Source organism: Pseudonaja textilis, chromosome 16 (assembly GCF_049901715.1).
Source record: "Pseudonaja textilis isolate UNSWEBS1 chromosome 16, rPseTex1.2, whole genome shotgun sequence".
Classification (NCBI taxonomy): domain Eukaryota; kingdom Metazoa; phylum Chordata; class Lepidosauria; order Squamata; family Elapidae; genus Pseudonaja; species Pseudonaja textilis.
Window position 1 is genome coordinate 10,701,638 of NC_142005.1, and position 16,365 is coordinate 10,718,002.

The window sequence follows — 16,365 nt, forward strand, 5'->3', positions numbered from 1 at the left end:
CTGGACTAATTACGGTTCCCTCCTGCACACCCAGCAGGGCCAGAACTGTCCTCTCCCGTCATCCTCCCCCTCGATGGTGAGATGCTTCTGCAGAGGACACGGGGGTGGGGTGGGGGGGGTGGCTTCCTTCCCTTCTAATTGATTGGGGCCAGGAGGCTGGCAGGAGTTTGATGAATGCCCGGCGTTCATTAGCTGTCTCTCCCAATTACTCCCTGCGCCTGGCAGGTCCCTGGGCTCCCCTTGGGCCTGGCAGTGGTGTGGAAGAGGACCCAGGCCCAGCTGCACTTAGGGATGGGGGGGGTGAGGGGTTGCCCCCTTCCTGCCAGAGGGAGGGGGAACTGGGAAAGCAGCGAGGGTTTCTCCCTCCCAACCTCTTTACCCCCCACCCCAAAGCCAAGGGGAGCCTCTGCCAATCAGAGGCAGCAGCCACTTCCACGCCAGCCTCGGCTCCAGGAGCTGTTCGCAGCAGCAGCAGCAGCAGCAGCAGCAACCGCCCCCAGCTGCAAACACCTCCATTCACACAGCGTACTTGACTCTACTAGCATAGGGGGGTGGGAGTGGGGCGGCTTGGGGACTGGTGGAAGCCGGTCATTGCCTGACAGGTTCTCTCTTCCGGGACCTTTGGGCTTCCTGGATGGCAGGTGCTTGGCGGGGGCTGTAATGAGCCAGGCTGCCCCTCACCCCCAAGGCGCCTCTTCCCCACTCAGAGGCAGGATGAGGAAGTGGGCTGGGGGAGCGGGGGGGGAGTTCTCCTCCTGCTTCTGGGCCTTGCTGGCTCCCCGTCTTTTCTTCCTTTTTGGCCAAGAGGTTGGACATTGATTGAGTCTGACGTCCAGCAAAGGTGTTTTCCGCTCATTTAGATGTGAAAAGCCCCGTCTTGTGGCAGCAGAATAATCAAGGTGGAATATTTGATCGGGCCAGGAAATGAGGTGCTAAATTTGTTGTGAGATTGGTGTCAAAAGCAATCGAGGCTTTTGCTCCTCCCGCGGGAAAGATGGTTAAATCAGAACGGGGGGCGCGCGCTGGGCAGAGAGAGCAGCTGCAGACCCCCAGCTTGCCAAGAAGGGCTTTGGCTCAGGGCTGCCCCACACAAAGTGCAGGATCGAGGACAGCCAGAGCACCAAGACCTGGCCAGACCCTTGTGGGGCACTCACCCGCTCCAAGGGGGGCAGATCGGTTTGCCCCCTTCTCCCACCAGCCCCCTTCTGCTCCTTCCAGTCATTCTTGCATTGGCCGCATTCAAACACCCCTTTGAGGCAAGAGTTCTGGCACCTGTAAGCTTTGCACATCTGCAGCTTTGATCCTGCACCCTTTAATTATTTACTCTTAATATCCAGGCTGCCTCATTGCTTTGCTTTTAAATTAACATTTATTGCCCTCTTTTTCCCAGGTAGAGATTAACACGCTTAAGCTGCAGGTGTTGCAACGTCCTAGGCGCCCCAAAGCTTTTGCCCTACTGGCCAACCTCGCCTCTGCCTGGCCGTGCAGCCTGGAAGCTTGGGGGGCTTCCCTGAGGGAAGGGGAGGGGGTTGCTGGAGTCATGAAGACACAAGGGGCTTCTGGTTCTCCCCGGAGGCTCCCGAGCACCCTGCAGCTCAGGTCTCTCTGGCTGTGGGACCTAACCGTAGCTGGGGGTGGGGAGAGTCAGCCCCCCGTGTTTCAGGGGGGCTGGGACAGACTCCTGGCAACATTTGACAAAGTCGTTTTCAGGCGTTCCAACAGGCTGCCCTACCGTTCTGGGGGCCTCTCTGGATTTATTGTGGGGTTCTTGGTGGTGCGGCTTGAGCAGAGGAAGTTGAGGCAGGAAGTTCTTGAAAAGCCCCCAAATTTTCTGCAGGGATGCTATGATCAGGATAGCGAAATGGCCTACACTGCAGGGTGGTTTTCTGGGTGAAGATGCAGGGCTATCCAAAGTCCCCTCCTCGCCTCAAGGCCAGAAGGCGGCCCCCCGAGGCATCCCCCGAGACCCTCCTCCGTTCAGAGGCTGAGATGCTGGAAGCCCAGATGAATCTGCCATCCCAGGACTGGGAATCCTTCCAGAGTCATTGATAATGCCCCCACCTCTTTTCCCCTCTGCCAGTCTGAATGCTCTTGAACAGAGATTAGACAACCCATTTCAAGTTGGCCTTAAGCCACAATACGGCTGGTTTGTTTTTAGTTTAATGTCTGGAACAGTCATTGCGGTTTGTAAACTGTGGCTTAGGGCTCTCTGTTCCATATGAACGCTGCCAGCTTTTCTTCGTGTGCCACAGACTGGGATGTGCCAACCAGGTCAGCATTTGGGAAGATAACGACTGGCAGGTGTCTGATGGCTCCTTGCTTCTCTTTCCTAACCTCGTCTTGGAGGCTTGTGGGGCTCCCCAAACACGGCAGCCTCCCTTGAGCCTTGGGGCTAAAAGGAAGCAAGCGGGGGGGTGGGGCGGGGGGAGGCGTAAGATTTGCGTGTCCCTTCTGGCAGGACCCAAAGAGAGGGGCACCTGTGTGGGCATCGCTTTCCTATTGCTCACGTGGGCAGCTCTTCTTCCGGGGGGGGGGGGCAGACGTTTTGGAGTCGGAGTGAGAGCAGCTGGGAGCCACGGTGCCCATGTAGGGAAGGAGCCGGTTGGAGTAAGGGCGCCCCTTGGAGACACCCCCCTGTACCCACCTGCAGAGGGTGCCTGCCAGGCAGATCCAGGAAGAGAGAGCGGCTCCCCTGGCACACGAGGCGTGAACTTTGATATTGGCCAGTCTTGATGTCGGGCTGCTCCTCCTGCGTTTCTGCCTGTCAAAATCCCTCCTCCCCCTCTCCCTTCCCCAGACCTAAATGTGTTCCCCGTCCATGAGTTGGCAGGTCTTCGTTGGTCTCCTTTGCTGCTTTGAAGGCGAGTCAGCTGTCTTGTTTCCCCCTTTCCAGGCTGGAGAGACGCTTTTGGCAGAGTGGGGGGTGGGGGGGTGGGCTGAAGGGGGTCAGGGAGTCTCAGCAGAGGTCTCCAGCCAGCCATCCAACCTACAGCACCCTGGCAGGTTGCAGGGGAGGCTTGGCAGCAGATGGGCAGCCCCTCAGGGTAGCTCAACCTCCTTGGGGGGGAGGGGCTCAAGGAGGCAAGGGGAGAACAGTTTGTCCTGTCCCTGGGTGTCTGTCCTTCCTTCCTAGCCAGCCCCCCCCGCCCCCCCGATTCACCCACTGCCATCCCCTTTGTGCCCAAGCAAGGGCAGTGCCCGGGGGGGGGGCTCTCGTCTCCAAAATACCCAGGGCAGCCCACCGTTTTATTTCCATGTTCCTTGGAGGGACACCACGCGCAGGTTGCTTTTATGGGAGGAGAAAAAGGGGGGCCTGGGGGAAAAGGCTCCCATCCAACCGAGGGGAGGAAAGGCAGGTGATAAATCGCAGGGAGGTTTAGTTCCTTTTGAAAGCTATTGCTGAAAATGGAAAGCTTTCCTTGGAGCCCCGTTTTAATAGCCGGCAGAGAGAGAAAGCGGAGGCTTTAATCAGCCTTCCTGTTGCCAAATCGAGGGGTGAGCTTGAGGTGAGCCCCCCCCCCCGCCCCAACTCCTTGGCTCTAGTGCTGCCTATAGGCTTCCTCGGCTGGGAGCGGTTGGGCCCCTTCCATTCCCTGCCTCTCCCCTTGAGCTGAGGCCCTGAGGGAGGGAGGGAGGGAGGGAGGGAGGGAGGAAAGCATCCACCTGCCCCCCAGGTGCTCACCCCAGCCCAGCAGGGGCAGGGGGGAGGTTGAAAGGTGCTGAAGCTCCCTGCAGGGAGAGTCCCCTCCCTCTTCTGAGGAAGCTAATTTGGGGATCAGAAAAACGGGGGCCTTCTACAGCCTCTTTGCAGGGAAAGCTCTCCCGTCGTCGCCTGCTCTTCTCTGGGGAGTTAAAAGGAAGGTTCTGTCTTCCAACGCTTTAGGGAACCCGCTCGGGGCGGCTGAAGAGATTCCGGCCTGGGCATTCAAAAGATTGTGACTCCATTGTCATTGGCTGCCAGCCACCATTGTCAATGTTGCGAGAGGATGGGAATTGTAGTCCGTTAGCATCGAGAGGTTCAGCCTCCAGCCCTGGCTGCTGACCCGGGACTTTCAAGCCGGCGGCCACGTCCCCTTGTCCTTTCCTGCACCTCAAGAAGGAGCCACGTGGGAGCCATGGCTCAAGGGCCGGAGACGGCAGGGCTCCTGGGGGTTGGGGTCCCTGAGGAGCCTTTGGTGCTTGACCAGGCGCCGTGGATCATCCGTCTCCCCAGGGCTGTTGGAGAAGGAGGTAGAACAAGACGGACGACGACGGCATTGTGAGCAGCTGTGCTTTGGGGGAGGTGGGGGCCTTTCAAACACGGCCCCTCAGTGGTTTGGGCTGGATCGGCACAGGGGGAGTGCCAGGGTGGTGTGGGCCCAGACCCCTCCTCCCTCTTTCTCCCAAGGGCCTGGGTTTCCAGCCTCTCCCGGGAAGGGGGAAGAGTCCGGGGAGGGTCTTGGCTGGGCTAGAAGGCCGCTTCGGAGTGGCCCTCGCCCGCTTTTTTCCTTTGCTCCAAACCACGGGGAGGAGGTAGCTTTCCCCCAACACTGATTCCCAGTTTCCAGCTTGGGAGTAGCGTTGCAGCCTCCCAGTGCAGTCCTGCCTCCAGCCAGCCGGAGCGGTTTCTCCTGCCCCTGTTTGGCCTGATCTGGGGCCCAGTGCCGAGCCTGGCTTTGGGCATCCAGGGGAAAGCCTAGCCGTTCTGGGCGGAGAGAGAAGCCCGTGGAGAAAAGGGGCTCTTGGCCCTGCAAATATTTTCTCTCCATGCACAAATTATTTCTGGTGACATGTGTGCTGGCGTTTTTTTCCTTCCTGGCTCAACAATCAATAGGACTGCAGAGCTTTCTCTTATCTGGAGAGAAGTGACAGCAGCCTTAAATGAAATCTCTCTGCAGTGCTTGCTTATCACGGCTATCGCCTCCTCCCAGCCGCTCTGTGACAGGCACGAGGGAGCCTCTCTGCTTCGCTGGGTCTGTGCACCTGCGCTCACACCGGGCGGTTGTGTCGGGGGAAGCACAACAGTCTTGCCCGGATCCAGGAAGTAACACCGACCTGCACTGTTCAAGTGGGCACAGCCGCAGCAGCCCTGCAAGGAGACGTGGCCGTTCATCGGTGGCGCGTTTTTTGCCATTCGTAAAAGCCTCATTCAGTTTTCCGAGTGGTTTTTGTTGCTGTTTTTAAATGCTGTACTTAAATGTTGTAATGAACAAGCAGGCAAACAAACAAGCAGAGGGAGGCAGGGAAGGGCCGGTGCCAGTTGAGGGTCCAGCCTTTGCCAAGCTCTGTCCAGTCAGTTTGGCTTCCCTCCTGAGGATGGAAAAGGTGATGCCCAAGGGAGCCCTGCCAGGGGGTTGCCTGGGGGGGGGGCGGCTTCCAGGCTGCTGTGCCTGCACCCCTTCTGGGCTTAGGGTGCCCAGGGCAAAGGGTGCCTTGCGTGTTGGCGTAATTACGCCTGCTGCACTGAAACTCTTTAGTGTTTTTGGTGACACTGCTGAGTTGATTTAAAGCTGGGCCCAGAATTGGGGGTATTTAGCGTGTTTTAGGTGCCAGAAAGTGCCTCCTGTGCCATGCGCATCACCCGCCCCCCTCACTCTGCCATTTTTCTCTCAATTCTCTGGGGCTGCAAGTGAAGCCTTTGGCTGGTTAATCCATTGACTGGACACACACACACACCGTTAAAACAAAAAACAAAAATCGATCCAATGTGGAAGGAAACACCAATTAATTAGGTGACCCATTTTTAACGTTACTGATTATTTCAACCAATCCTTCAGACAAGAAAAGGCTCCCCCAGACGGCAAAGGGGCAGTCCTAGGGAGGGGACAGCTTGGGGGAGAGGAGAGCAATCCTGCTTTGGGGGCCCTTCTGGATCCCCCGGCTTCACAGCTTCGGTTGGTGCCATGAAGCCCCGAGGGACGGAAACGCCTCTCCTGGGCGGACTCCTTCACAGCCCCCGTCCTAACCCACAGAGAGCCTCCTGGTCTGTTGCCATCCTCCACCTCTCTACGGTGGACTGCTGCTGTTCATGGCAGTTCTACAGATTGTTGCGTTAAACCAGGACAAAAGGACTCAGCTCTCCCGTTCTCCCCCTCCCCTCAGTCCTCCAGACCCGCTTCATCGAGGAACCTGAGGACCAGACGGTGGTTGCTGGGCAGAAGGTAGTGCTGTCCTGCGTGGTGCTGAACTACTCTGGGATCGTGCAGTGGACCAAGGATGGCCTGGCTCTGGGGATGGGACAAGGCCTCAGAGGTGAACAGGGGTGGGGGGGCTTCTTCCTGGGTTGGCTTCTCCTATGGAAATTGTCCACCTGCCCCCTTGCCCCACCCCCTACCCACAAGGCCAGCTGCCTTCAAGAGGCTGCGGGGCAAGACCCCCCTCCCCCCCCCAGCATCAGCCAGCCTCCTTCCAAGGGGCTTGGCTCCATGCGGCCCAACAGCACCAGCGCTCCAGCACACAGAGCGGCCCCCTCCCAGTTCACCTGCCACCTCTTATTAATTCATGTGGCGATTCCCCCGCGATTTCTTATTCTGCTGCAGACGCCTCGCCTGCTTTCCTTGCTCACAAGGGATCATCAACACCCCCCCCACCCCCACCCCCGTTTAAGACACTTGGATTTTACCCAAAGGTGACCCAACTCAATGCAGGAGAAAAGGCTGCGGGGCAGGGGGGGTTGCTGCGCTCCTTGCCCTGTGTTTCTTGGGGTGGGGCAGTGTGCTGGGTGGCGTTCTTGGCCCTCTCATCTCCTGGCCACTGGCAATGGCGCCCCCCCCCTCTCGCTTGGGGAGGTCGAGGCTCTCCTTGCAGACCCCCTGAGGACAACGGTTGCCTTCCGCCACTGACTGAGGAGGCCGGGGCTGCTTTCAGCCCAACTCCTGGGGAGGGTGCAGGTCGGTTGGGGGCAGCATCCCCTAGATCTGCAGTGGAGACAGGGCTGCTCTGTAGACCCGCTCAGGGTTGAAGAGCGTCACTGGAGGCAAATGGCAGAGACGGTAAAAGGGCAGCCAGAGGCCAAGCAGGAGGGAGGGCGATGCCAGCTGGGCACCAGGCCCTGCTCTCGGCTCGGCTCCCGCTCACCCACCTCTCTCTTCTCAGCCTGGCCACGCTACCGGATCACTGGGGTGACAGATTCCGGCCAGTTCAATCTGGAGATCACCGACGCAGAGCTCTCTGACGATGCCTTATATGAATGCCAGGCCACAGAGGCTGCCCTGCGATCGCGGCGTGCCAAGCTGAACGTCCTCAGTGAGTGTTTGGGGGGGTTTCCTCTTAGGAAAAACATGGCCGGAGCCCCAGCAACTTGCCCCCCTCCCTTCCTGCTTCTCCCTGTCCCACCTTCTCAAGCTGCCTACCCCCCACCCATCCCGTGTCGATAGCTGCTCGTGGCCGGGACCTCCCGGGGGCTCTGGGTGCCGGGTGTCTCCTTTTCCAGGCACTTCAGCACTTTCTAAGCAGTGTGAGGAACGGGGGCGCCTGTTATCCCCCCGCTTTCCCCACTGGGGACTGGAGGGTCTGCAGAATGGCTGGGCCCCCAAACCAGCCGGGCTCCTGTTCAGGTTCTGGCTGTGAACACGTCGCTTGACCTGTGGCTCTGACCTGCTATGTCTGCTTCCCTGTCAGTTCCCCCTGAAGACCCGATGATTGACGGGGCCCCCGAGATTTTGCTCCGTGCGGGCACACCACACAACCTCACCTGCCGAGCGCAAAACGCCAAGCCTGCGGCCACTATCGTCTGGTTCCGTGATGGGTTGCCACAGTCCGAGGCTGCTACTGCCACGGTATGCCAGGAGACCTTGGGGAGGGGCTGCTTGGGGCCTGCAGGCACCGTGAAGAAACTCTCCCTGCAGACATGATGAGAGGCCAAAACCTGCCGAGGAAGCCGTGCAGAATCCCAGTCTGCCGAACCCACTGCCCCCCAGGCATATCGGACTGCAACTCCCCTAACTCCCAGCAAGCGTCTCTCGAGTGTTCGGAGGCGTTGCCGATTTCAGCCTCTGTGCCTGGAGCACCGTGTGCGAAGGGTGAATCTTGCTTGGCTGCAAATGGCTTTCTCTCCGCCTCCTCCTTCCTCCTGGGAGCGCTTCCTTCCCCCCCCTCCCCAATTCTTAATTTCATTTCTCTCCACAAAATCCAGAATAACCTTCCCACTGGCAGCGCGGTCAGCCTCCTCGCTCTGGAGAGGCCATTTTTCACTCATTAATCCCCAAGCAGTTTATGGTGCGTTGACAGTAATTTGGGCAACCTCATTGGGCATTTAATAAGCATGGCTGAAACGTTTTGGTTCCAGGCTAATTTGGAAGTGATGATTGGTGCAATTCCCCCCCGATTTGAGGCAGGGCATGGGAAGGGCTGCGGCCACCGGAGCAGGTTTCTCTGCTGGGAACCTTTCTAATCCAACCCAAGGATGTGTTGCTGCTTCAGTTCTGACACGCTGTGCAGAAGCCTCCCCTGGGAAGGTTCTGGGGTCCTTTATGGGGGTGTGGGGGGGTGTTATTCACCACAATGCAATGCCCAGCCACCACCCTGAGTGCAGGAAGGAAGCTGCTTTCCTGACTGGTCTCAGTTCTGACGGCTTCTGCTCTTGTTGCTGCTCCAGGAAGTCTTAATGGATGGAAAGAGAAAGACCACCATTAGTCAGCTGCTCATCACGCCCACCGACCTGGACATCGGGCGAGTCTATGTGTGCCGTTGCAGCAACGAGGCTATCCCTGCAGGCAAGGAGGCCTCCATCAAGCTCAACGTTCACCGTAAGGAGGGCCTCTTTGGGGCATAAGGACCCTGAGTTTTTGGCCCTTTCTGGCCACGGAGGAAGGGGAGGAGCACGGCTGATTTGGGGCTTAGGATTTGATAAAAATGGGAAGAGATGAGATAGCAAAGTGTCCTTGCTGGAGCTGGTTCATATTTTGGTTTCTGAAGTCACCCTGGCTGGGATGATGACGAGCTGGCGTGGCAGCCCAGTTGTAGACCCCTTGGCAAAGCTTGGCCGAAGAGGATGCCAGCAGTATCTGCATGGAGGGTGCAGGGGAGGAGCTTGATGGGGGTCAAGAAATCTGGGGATGCTGCGCCCAAACAGTTGGCGATCGGGTCAAAGGAAAGAGGCAGCCATCGGTTGCATGGCCGTTAACCGTTCCTTCTGCATGGCAGACCCTCCAACGGTGACGCTGTCTATTCAGCCCCAGACGGTGCAGGAAGGAGAAAGAGTCACCTTCACCTGCTTGGCCAACGCCAATCCAGAGATCAAAGGCTACAGGTGAGCCAGGTGCTGGCCGGGTGGGAATGATAGACCTCCAGACCCTCGCCTGCTCTTGCAGGGAGGCTCCTCGAAGTGTCCCCGAATGCTTGGCCTAGTGGATACGTTTCCTCCAACCCTGCCAGGTGGGCAAAAGGCGGAACGATTATTGAGGATGCCAAGGAGAGCAAATATGAGACGCAGGTGGATTACACCTTCTTCACGGAGCCGGTCTCTTGTGAAGTGCGCAATGATGTGGGCAGCACCAACGTCAGCATCCTGGTGGACGTCCATTGTGAGTAGGGGGCACGGCTGCCAAGGCTGAGACGAGAGAGGGCATCCTTTCTGGGGAAGCCACACCTCCTCCCAGCAGCCCCTCCCACTTTCAGCCACCTAGGGCCTTGGAAGGCAAGGGGGTCGCTCCCATGGTCTCTCTCACCTTGTTCTCCTCTGCCAGTCGCTCCTCGGATTGTGATGGACCCCAAGCCCCTGATCACTGATATTGGCTCGGACGTCACCTTGACCTGTGTGTGGACTGGGAATCCCCCACTGACCCTCACCTGGGCCAAGAAGGAATCCAACATGGTGCGTCCCCTCCCAGAGGACCAGATTTGGGGCTGGGGCCCCAAGCAACCTTTTCTTAGGAGCAGCTCCAATTTGGGATGGAGGTTGCACCCATGTCTTGATTGGGTTCTCTCAGGAGGGAGGGAAGGACCCGCCCACGCTCTCCCCCCACCAAAGGCGTCTTGCATCTCTTTGCGCCCCCAGATACTTGGAAACAGCAACCAGCTGCACCTCAAGTCTGTCACACAGTCAGACGCGGGGCTGTACGTCTGCAAGGCCATCGTGCCACGGATCGGGGTGGGCGAGCGTGAAGTGGCCCTCTTGGTCAATGGTGAGTGAAAGCAGGGGCGCCCCTCACCAAAACGGGGCATGGCCGCTGGGGGCAGCTGCTTTGTCTGGGCCTTCACGGGGAAGAGGGGAGGCTGCTCACCCCCTCCGCTGGCCCTTCTGGGTCTTGGTCCGTCTCTCGGTCTCCTGACCCCTTTTCTGCCCCTCCCCCATTCTGCCGTTCCAGGTCCGCCCATCATCTCCAGCGATTCCATCCAGTACGCTGTGCGGGGGGATCGAGGAAAAGTCGAGTGCTTCATTGGGAGCACGCCCCTCCCCGACCGAATTGTGAGTCCTGGGGCAGCCGGCGCTGTTGAGGGGTCTGGAAGGAGGCCCGTCTGGCTGGAGGGGGGAGGTCAAGACCGTCTCCTCTTCTCCCTGGAAGGCCTGGGGCTGGAAGGAGAAAACCTTGGAGACGGGCACCTTGGAGCGCTATACTGTCGAGCGGAGCAACACGGAGGACGGGGTGCTCTCCACACTGACCATCAACAACGTGATGGAGGTCGATTTCCAGACACGCTACAACTGCACCGCCTGGAACGCCTTCGGTCCGCGGACGGCCATCATTCAGTTGGAGGAGAAAGGTGGGCCATCAGACGGGGGCGGCTGCAAGCGCCAGGGAAGGCCTCTCGCCAGCTTTCACCTGCAGCTGCTGCCCTTGTGCCCCAGGGAAGGCCGGGAGTGGGTGGGGGGAGTGGGGCTGTGCAAATTCAGCGGTCCTGGGCCCATGCCGGCCCCAGAGAATGCCCTACCCTTGGATGGTGCTGCTGGGCTTGAAGGCGGCCGTCAATTCTGACTTAGCCCGGTGGTTCCTCTCGGACTTCTCTCTGACTGGGCTGGGCCTGCCCCTCTTTGCTACCTCTGCCCCCCTCCCTGTAAGGAGATGGTGCGGCTTTGACTCAGACCTAGAGGATCGATCCTTGGAGAGAGCCTTGTCTTCCCGTTGCTTTCCCTTTCGCAGAGGTTCTGCCAGTGGGCATCATTGCTGGTGCCACCATTGCAGCTGGCATTTTACTCATCTTCTGCTTCATCGTGCTGGGATGTTTCCTCTACCGACGTCGCAAAGGGAGTGAGTGTCTGATGTGTGCGGGATAATTGGGGCATGATCTCCTTTACAGAGGGCCAAGCTGGGGGACGGGTTGACGCAGGACAGTATTTATTGAGCAGCATACTGCTCCTAACTGGGGAAGCTCTATTTCCTCATTTGGACGAAACTCGGCTTCTATGCCCCTTTGTTTCTCTAACTGCCTTTCCGAGCCCGTCTGCTTCCTGGACTCTGAGGTGGCTCTTTCCTGGGCCCTTCAGAGGAGACCTTGGGTTTTTTATTCCGCTGAGGAAATCGGGTGCCCTTCCGGCTCGTCAGCGCAAGAACCATCCCTCGAGGGAAACCTTGCTTAGCGCTGGTGGCTCAGCCCGAGAAATCCCTGGGGTTCCCCTTCTGCCAGGAATCAAAAATGGAATGAATTTTATCTCCTGCCCAGGCCGGAAAGACGTGACCCTGCGAAAGCTGGACATCAAAGTGGAGACGGTGAACCGGGAGCCCCTGACGCTGCACACGGACCGCGAGGAGGACACGGCCAGTGTCTCCACCGCTACACGGGTCATGAAAGCCATTTACTCGGTGAGGGGCTTCCCCACCCACCCGGCTCCCTCGCCCCCAAAGCCCAAGCGGGGACCTACTCCCTGACCTTCCTTCTTGAAGCCAATTGCCGGCTGGGTCAGAAGGCCCTCAGGTCCTGCTCTTTGCTTCGCCCGCTTGAGATCGTGGCTTAGACCGAGGGGATGGCGGGGGGGGGTTGTGGCTGGGAATGTCTTGAGGGGTGTGGGTCAGAGAGATCTATGGAGCAAAGCGCCTCCCATGGGGAGCCTGGCCTAAGACGAACTCCCTGGGGAACCTGCGGGATGCCCGCAAGAGAGGAATGGGCACGGAATGGGGATGTTGTGGAGCACGACAGTCAGGTGTTGCCTGGCTGAAATTTGGGGTGTTTCTCTGCCCCCCATCTTCCCCCTGCAGTCCTTCAAGGATGACGTGGACCTGAAGCAGGATTTGCGTTGTGACACAGTGGACACGCGGGAAGAATACGAGCTAAAGGTGAGGAGGAGGAGGAGGAGGAGGAGAAGGAGGCTGCTGGCCCTGTCCAGAGAGCTCTGGGCAGCTCCCACCCCTCCCTGCCTGGCTGGGGCCTGCCTGCCTTGCACGGAGGGTGCTTGACGGCACCCTCTACTGTGGAGCAGCTCGGGGGGCTTGCAGGCCATTGCCTCTGATGGAACCTGGAAGAGTTGGGCCCTTTTCTGTGGGCTCGCAGGACCCTCGTGGCTACGTAGCAGCGGAACCTCTGAAGGGTTCGCCTCAAACCCCTCCCCCCCTCCAGACCCTGGCACCCACAGCAGCATCCAGCCCTTGGGTGGGGGGCTCCCACTGCCAGGCAGGGCCTGGGTTCTGGAAGGGATTTTCCTCTCCACTTCTCACGCTTTGTGAAGCTGCCACTGAGCTGCTGCAGCGCTTCTCTCCCTGTTGGTCCTCCAGGATCCCACCAATGGCTACTACAACGTTCGTGCCCATGAGGACAGGCCGTCTTCCCGCACGGTGCTCTACCCGGACTATCGCACCCCTGGCCCGTCTCGCTACGATGGGCGGCCGTCTTCACGCCTCTCCCATTCCAGCGGCTACGCCCAGCTCAGCAGCTATGCCCGTGGCCCTGCCTCTGACTATAGTGGAGACCCAGTCCCGGGACCCACATCGGGCCCAGCCACTGCCGACACGGCCAGCCAACTCTCCTATGAAAACTATGGGGGTCATTCAGGCTTCCCCCCGAGTGCCGGCTATGCCACCTACCGCCTGGGTTACAGCCAGCCTCCCCCGCCCACCCTGGACCGGGCGGCCTACGACACGTACGACCCCCTGGGAAAGTACACCACAGCAACCCGCTTTTCCTACACCTCCTCGGACTACGGGCAGCGTTTCCAGCAGCGCATGCAGACTCACGTCTGAAGTGGGCGTTGCATCTTAGTGGGGTGCAGGTACCTCATGACTGCCCCCTGATATTCAGGGGGCTGTTTCCCCCTGCCCTCCCGGCCTCTTTCCAGGCTGGGCTTGTGGACAATGCCAAGTGTGGCACCTGCTGCCCGGCTGAGGATAACGCGGTGGCCGCCAGTCCAGCTGCTCTTCTACGGTTCCCTCCCTGTGGCTTTAACAGCCTCTGACGGTTCTTTGGTGGGGGTCCAGGTTCTCCAGGCGCCCCTTCCTCAAGGGCTCCCCCTTTCCTCTTTGCAAAAGACAGACAAGTGGGGAGGGCGATGGAGCAGCCACAGAGCAGTCATCCTCTCCATCCTGCCTCTGTGAAACTCACTCTCCATCTTACCCGCAGAAGGGGCATCTGTTGGCAGCCCCCGGCAAAAGCTGCGGGCAGCCTCCCACTGGGGGCACTGAGGCCCAATTCGGTACAGTAAGGCCTAATGGTTGGAGCTAGCCACCAAACAGGGGCCATTGGTCAAGTTTTAGCCCTGGCTTTTTAGACCAGCCAGGATCTGGTGGCCTTGGGTGCAACAGGTGCCTCCTTAAACTCCCTCTTAAGAGAAGTGGTTTGCCCTTGGGGCAATGCTGGTTGGGAACGGTCAAGCTAAAGTCCACACCCCTCATGGACCCCTCTTGGCTGAAGGCTGACAGAGCAAAAGTCCTGTCCGTCTCGGCCATAGCAGTGCACGGTGCAAATTGTGGTACGAAACAGAGTCCCTGGGGGCAATTCCTCCCCCCCTTTCAGGAAGGTGTTGGATAACACCTTATGTGTGGGTCCAGTTATTGGAGGGCAATATGGGGTTGCTCTCAGGTGCCCCCCACCCAACCACAGGAGGGTCTGGTCCCCAAGTGAACCTGCTGCCAGACAGGAGGGTCTCTGCAAGACGTGGCTCTGTGAGTGCCTCCCCTCCAAAGCTTTCTGCCATGGGAGCCACCCTGGAGGAAGCCTCTTCTGCCCTCCCCCCACCCTCTTGCTTGAGCCCCGTCCCCTGGGGCTGTCCAGACGCTCCTCTGGGCCAGCCCGGTTGCGTCAGAGGCAGAGGAGACCCCTGCTGGAGCCTGACCTTTGGGAGGTCAGTGCTGGACACACCCTCCGGTCTCCCCCAGACCTTACAGGCCTGTCCCATCCCCAGCATAAGGGCTTAGGGCTTCTGTCTCTCTCCGGCCTGGACCCACAGCTGTTGCCAGGGGTTGGTGAAAGCATCCTGTGGATCTGTGCAGCCTCCCCCACCCCCGCCCCTCACCCCCATTGTCCTACCCTCCTTGCTAGGGAGTGACTGCAAGCTCTTCAGCCTCCTGTGCCTTAAAACTCTTGCTCTGGTGCACCCACTAAGAAGGCAGAGCAAGTTTGCGGGGGGGCAGATTCCCTGACAGGAGGTGCCCCAGGCTGCCAACTGGGGGAAACAGGCGAGACTCGGCTTCTAGGCCGCATCAGGTCGCTCCCAACAGCCCAACTCCCTGGCCCTCCTATCTCAGGTGTGCAGCAGGACATGCGAGAGACACAGCTGGGAATTGCCCTCCCCCTGACACAATGGTACCCCCCCTCCCTTTGCATGCTGCATACTCTGGTACTCTTGGTGGTGGTGGTGGGGGCACCTCTGCACCTCCTGGGAACAGCTACCTGAAGATGTGCATTCAGACAGTGCCCTCTTCTGGCTGGTTCTGGGAAGTCTCTTTCTGCAGTCCGGTGGATGTTGGTGCTATTGGGGGTTCCGTTCGACCTTCCCCCTGCCATCCCTACTGCACTGGGGCTGGAAGAACCAGGGACGGCCTCCCCGGGTGCTTTCCGAGGGGTGTTTTCAGCGCCCCCTTTAGTGGCACCTTCAGCTCGGCTCTCCTCGGAGAACAAGAGTTTGGGGCTTCAGGGGGCAAAATCTCCGGGAGCTGCTGAGAGGGCGAGGGGGACCCAGATGGGCCTCACATTGCAGGTTGTGGGGAAGTTGCTGAACGCCGAGTTGGGGCCCTGCGCCCCCCCCGCCCCCACCTCCCTTTTTTACCAGAGGTGCCAGGAACTCCTGCAGAACCTGCCCTCTGCTCACCAGGAGGCGAGGAAAGGGGGGGGTTGAAGAGGAGGGACGAGGCTCTGCGCCAAAAGCAACAGGTAGCGCACCAATTCTAAGCCCGTGGCTGCATTGACGTAGCCCACCATGCCCACAGCCTCGTTCCTGAGTGAACCCATTTCCGGAGTCAATTTGAAAGGCCCAAGGGCCTGGGTTCGTACAACTTGCTTGGCTGCAAGTAAACCAGCATTAACATTAGCCAAGCTTGCCACGTTGTATGAATGCAATTCTCTCCCCCCCCCCTCCCCCAGCCCCCTCATGAACATCTAGAACTTGAGCAATAACTAATTCCAGCTCCCACATGCGATTTGCCATCGGAGCGCCCTGCCCTGTCTTGCCAAGGGCCCCTCCAGCTCTTTGGGCGCGGGGATGGCGTGGGAGAGGCCGCCCCTGGCGTGCTTGTGGCTTCTCTCCTGAAGACGTACATTCGTGGCTGTCCCATCACTTCCTTCCCTCACCTCACTTTTTAGGAAAAATTGGTTTCCTTTTCTCATTCTTAAAAAATATTATGTACTATATTTTTAGTCGCAAACACAATATTATATATAAATATATATTTAATTTTTATATATATAAAGATAAATGTTTAAAAAAAAAGGGAAAGTGTCCTCTCTTTTGATACGGCCGTGTGGTACAAAGTTGGTGGTGGCTGAGAGCAGCCATCCCGGCACCTGCTGGGGAAACCCAGACCAGCACCGGTTGCCCTGAACGCAGGAGGAACTGCGGGGGTGGGGGTGGGGGAAGGGGGTGGGGGGGAGGAGGCTTTGATCTGGATAGCATGGACTAACAAAACCCCTTCCTTTGTCAAGGGGATCAAGGTGCGGCTTTGGGTCGTTTTTTTACTTCAACCCACCCACCCCCATCAAACCTTCGTATTGCCTTCAATTCTCTCTGCTTTTAGGAGGGGAGAAGTGACTCCAGCTCTCCCTATTTGGTGGGAGGCGGCAAGAAGGCCCCCCTGTGTGCCCCCCTTTTAAGACTCAGCAACTCCTTGGCAGGAGGTGGGGGTAATGCCGGCACCAAGCAAGAGAAGGGGAGGTTTATGGGGAGGGGGTTGAAAATGCCTGCGTTTCTCCTCTTTCTCCTTCCACCCTGGACTTGCTGGCCAGAGCTGAGGAGCAGGGAAGAGGCCAAAGGGCCGAAGGGGAGGGAACTGAGTGGCCCCTTTGCTGCCGCCTTGCTGCCTGAGG

At 58.9% G+C, this 16,365-nt stretch overlaps 1 protein-coding gene across 1 annotated transcript in view; it reads left to right on the top strand.

Annotated features, from left to right (window-relative positions):
* Positions 1-15,746, top strand: part of KIRREL1 (kirre like nephrin family adhesion molecule 1) — a 30,130-nt gene extending 14,384 nt beyond the window's left edge. The window contains exons 2-15 of the mRNA XM_026720163.2: positions 6,082-6,231; positions 7,075-7,224; positions 7,600-7,757; positions 8,576-8,726; positions 9,124-9,229; positions 9,355-9,503; positions 9,666-9,793; positions 9,977-10,103; positions 10,287-10,387; positions 10,485-10,683; positions 11,061-11,168; positions 11,581-11,720; positions 12,114-12,191; positions 12,627-15,746. Of these exons, the coding sequence (XP_026575948.1) occupies positions 6,082-6,231; positions 7,075-7,224; positions 7,600-7,757; positions 8,576-8,726; positions 9,124-9,229; positions 9,355-9,503; positions 9,666-9,793; positions 9,977-10,103; positions 10,287-10,387; positions 10,485-10,683; positions 11,061-11,168; positions 11,581-11,720; positions 12,114-12,191; positions 12,627-13,091 (2,210 nt within the window). The 3' untranslated portion in view covers positions 13,092-15,746. The remainder of the gene's footprint in view (positions 1-6,081; positions 6,232-7,074; positions 7,225-7,599; positions 7,758-8,575; positions 8,727-9,123; positions 9,230-9,354; positions 9,504-9,665; positions 9,794-9,976; positions 10,104-10,286; positions 10,388-10,484; positions 10,684-11,060; positions 11,169-11,580; positions 11,721-12,113; positions 12,192-12,626) is intronic.
* Positions 15,747-16,365: the final 619 nt, after the last annotated feature.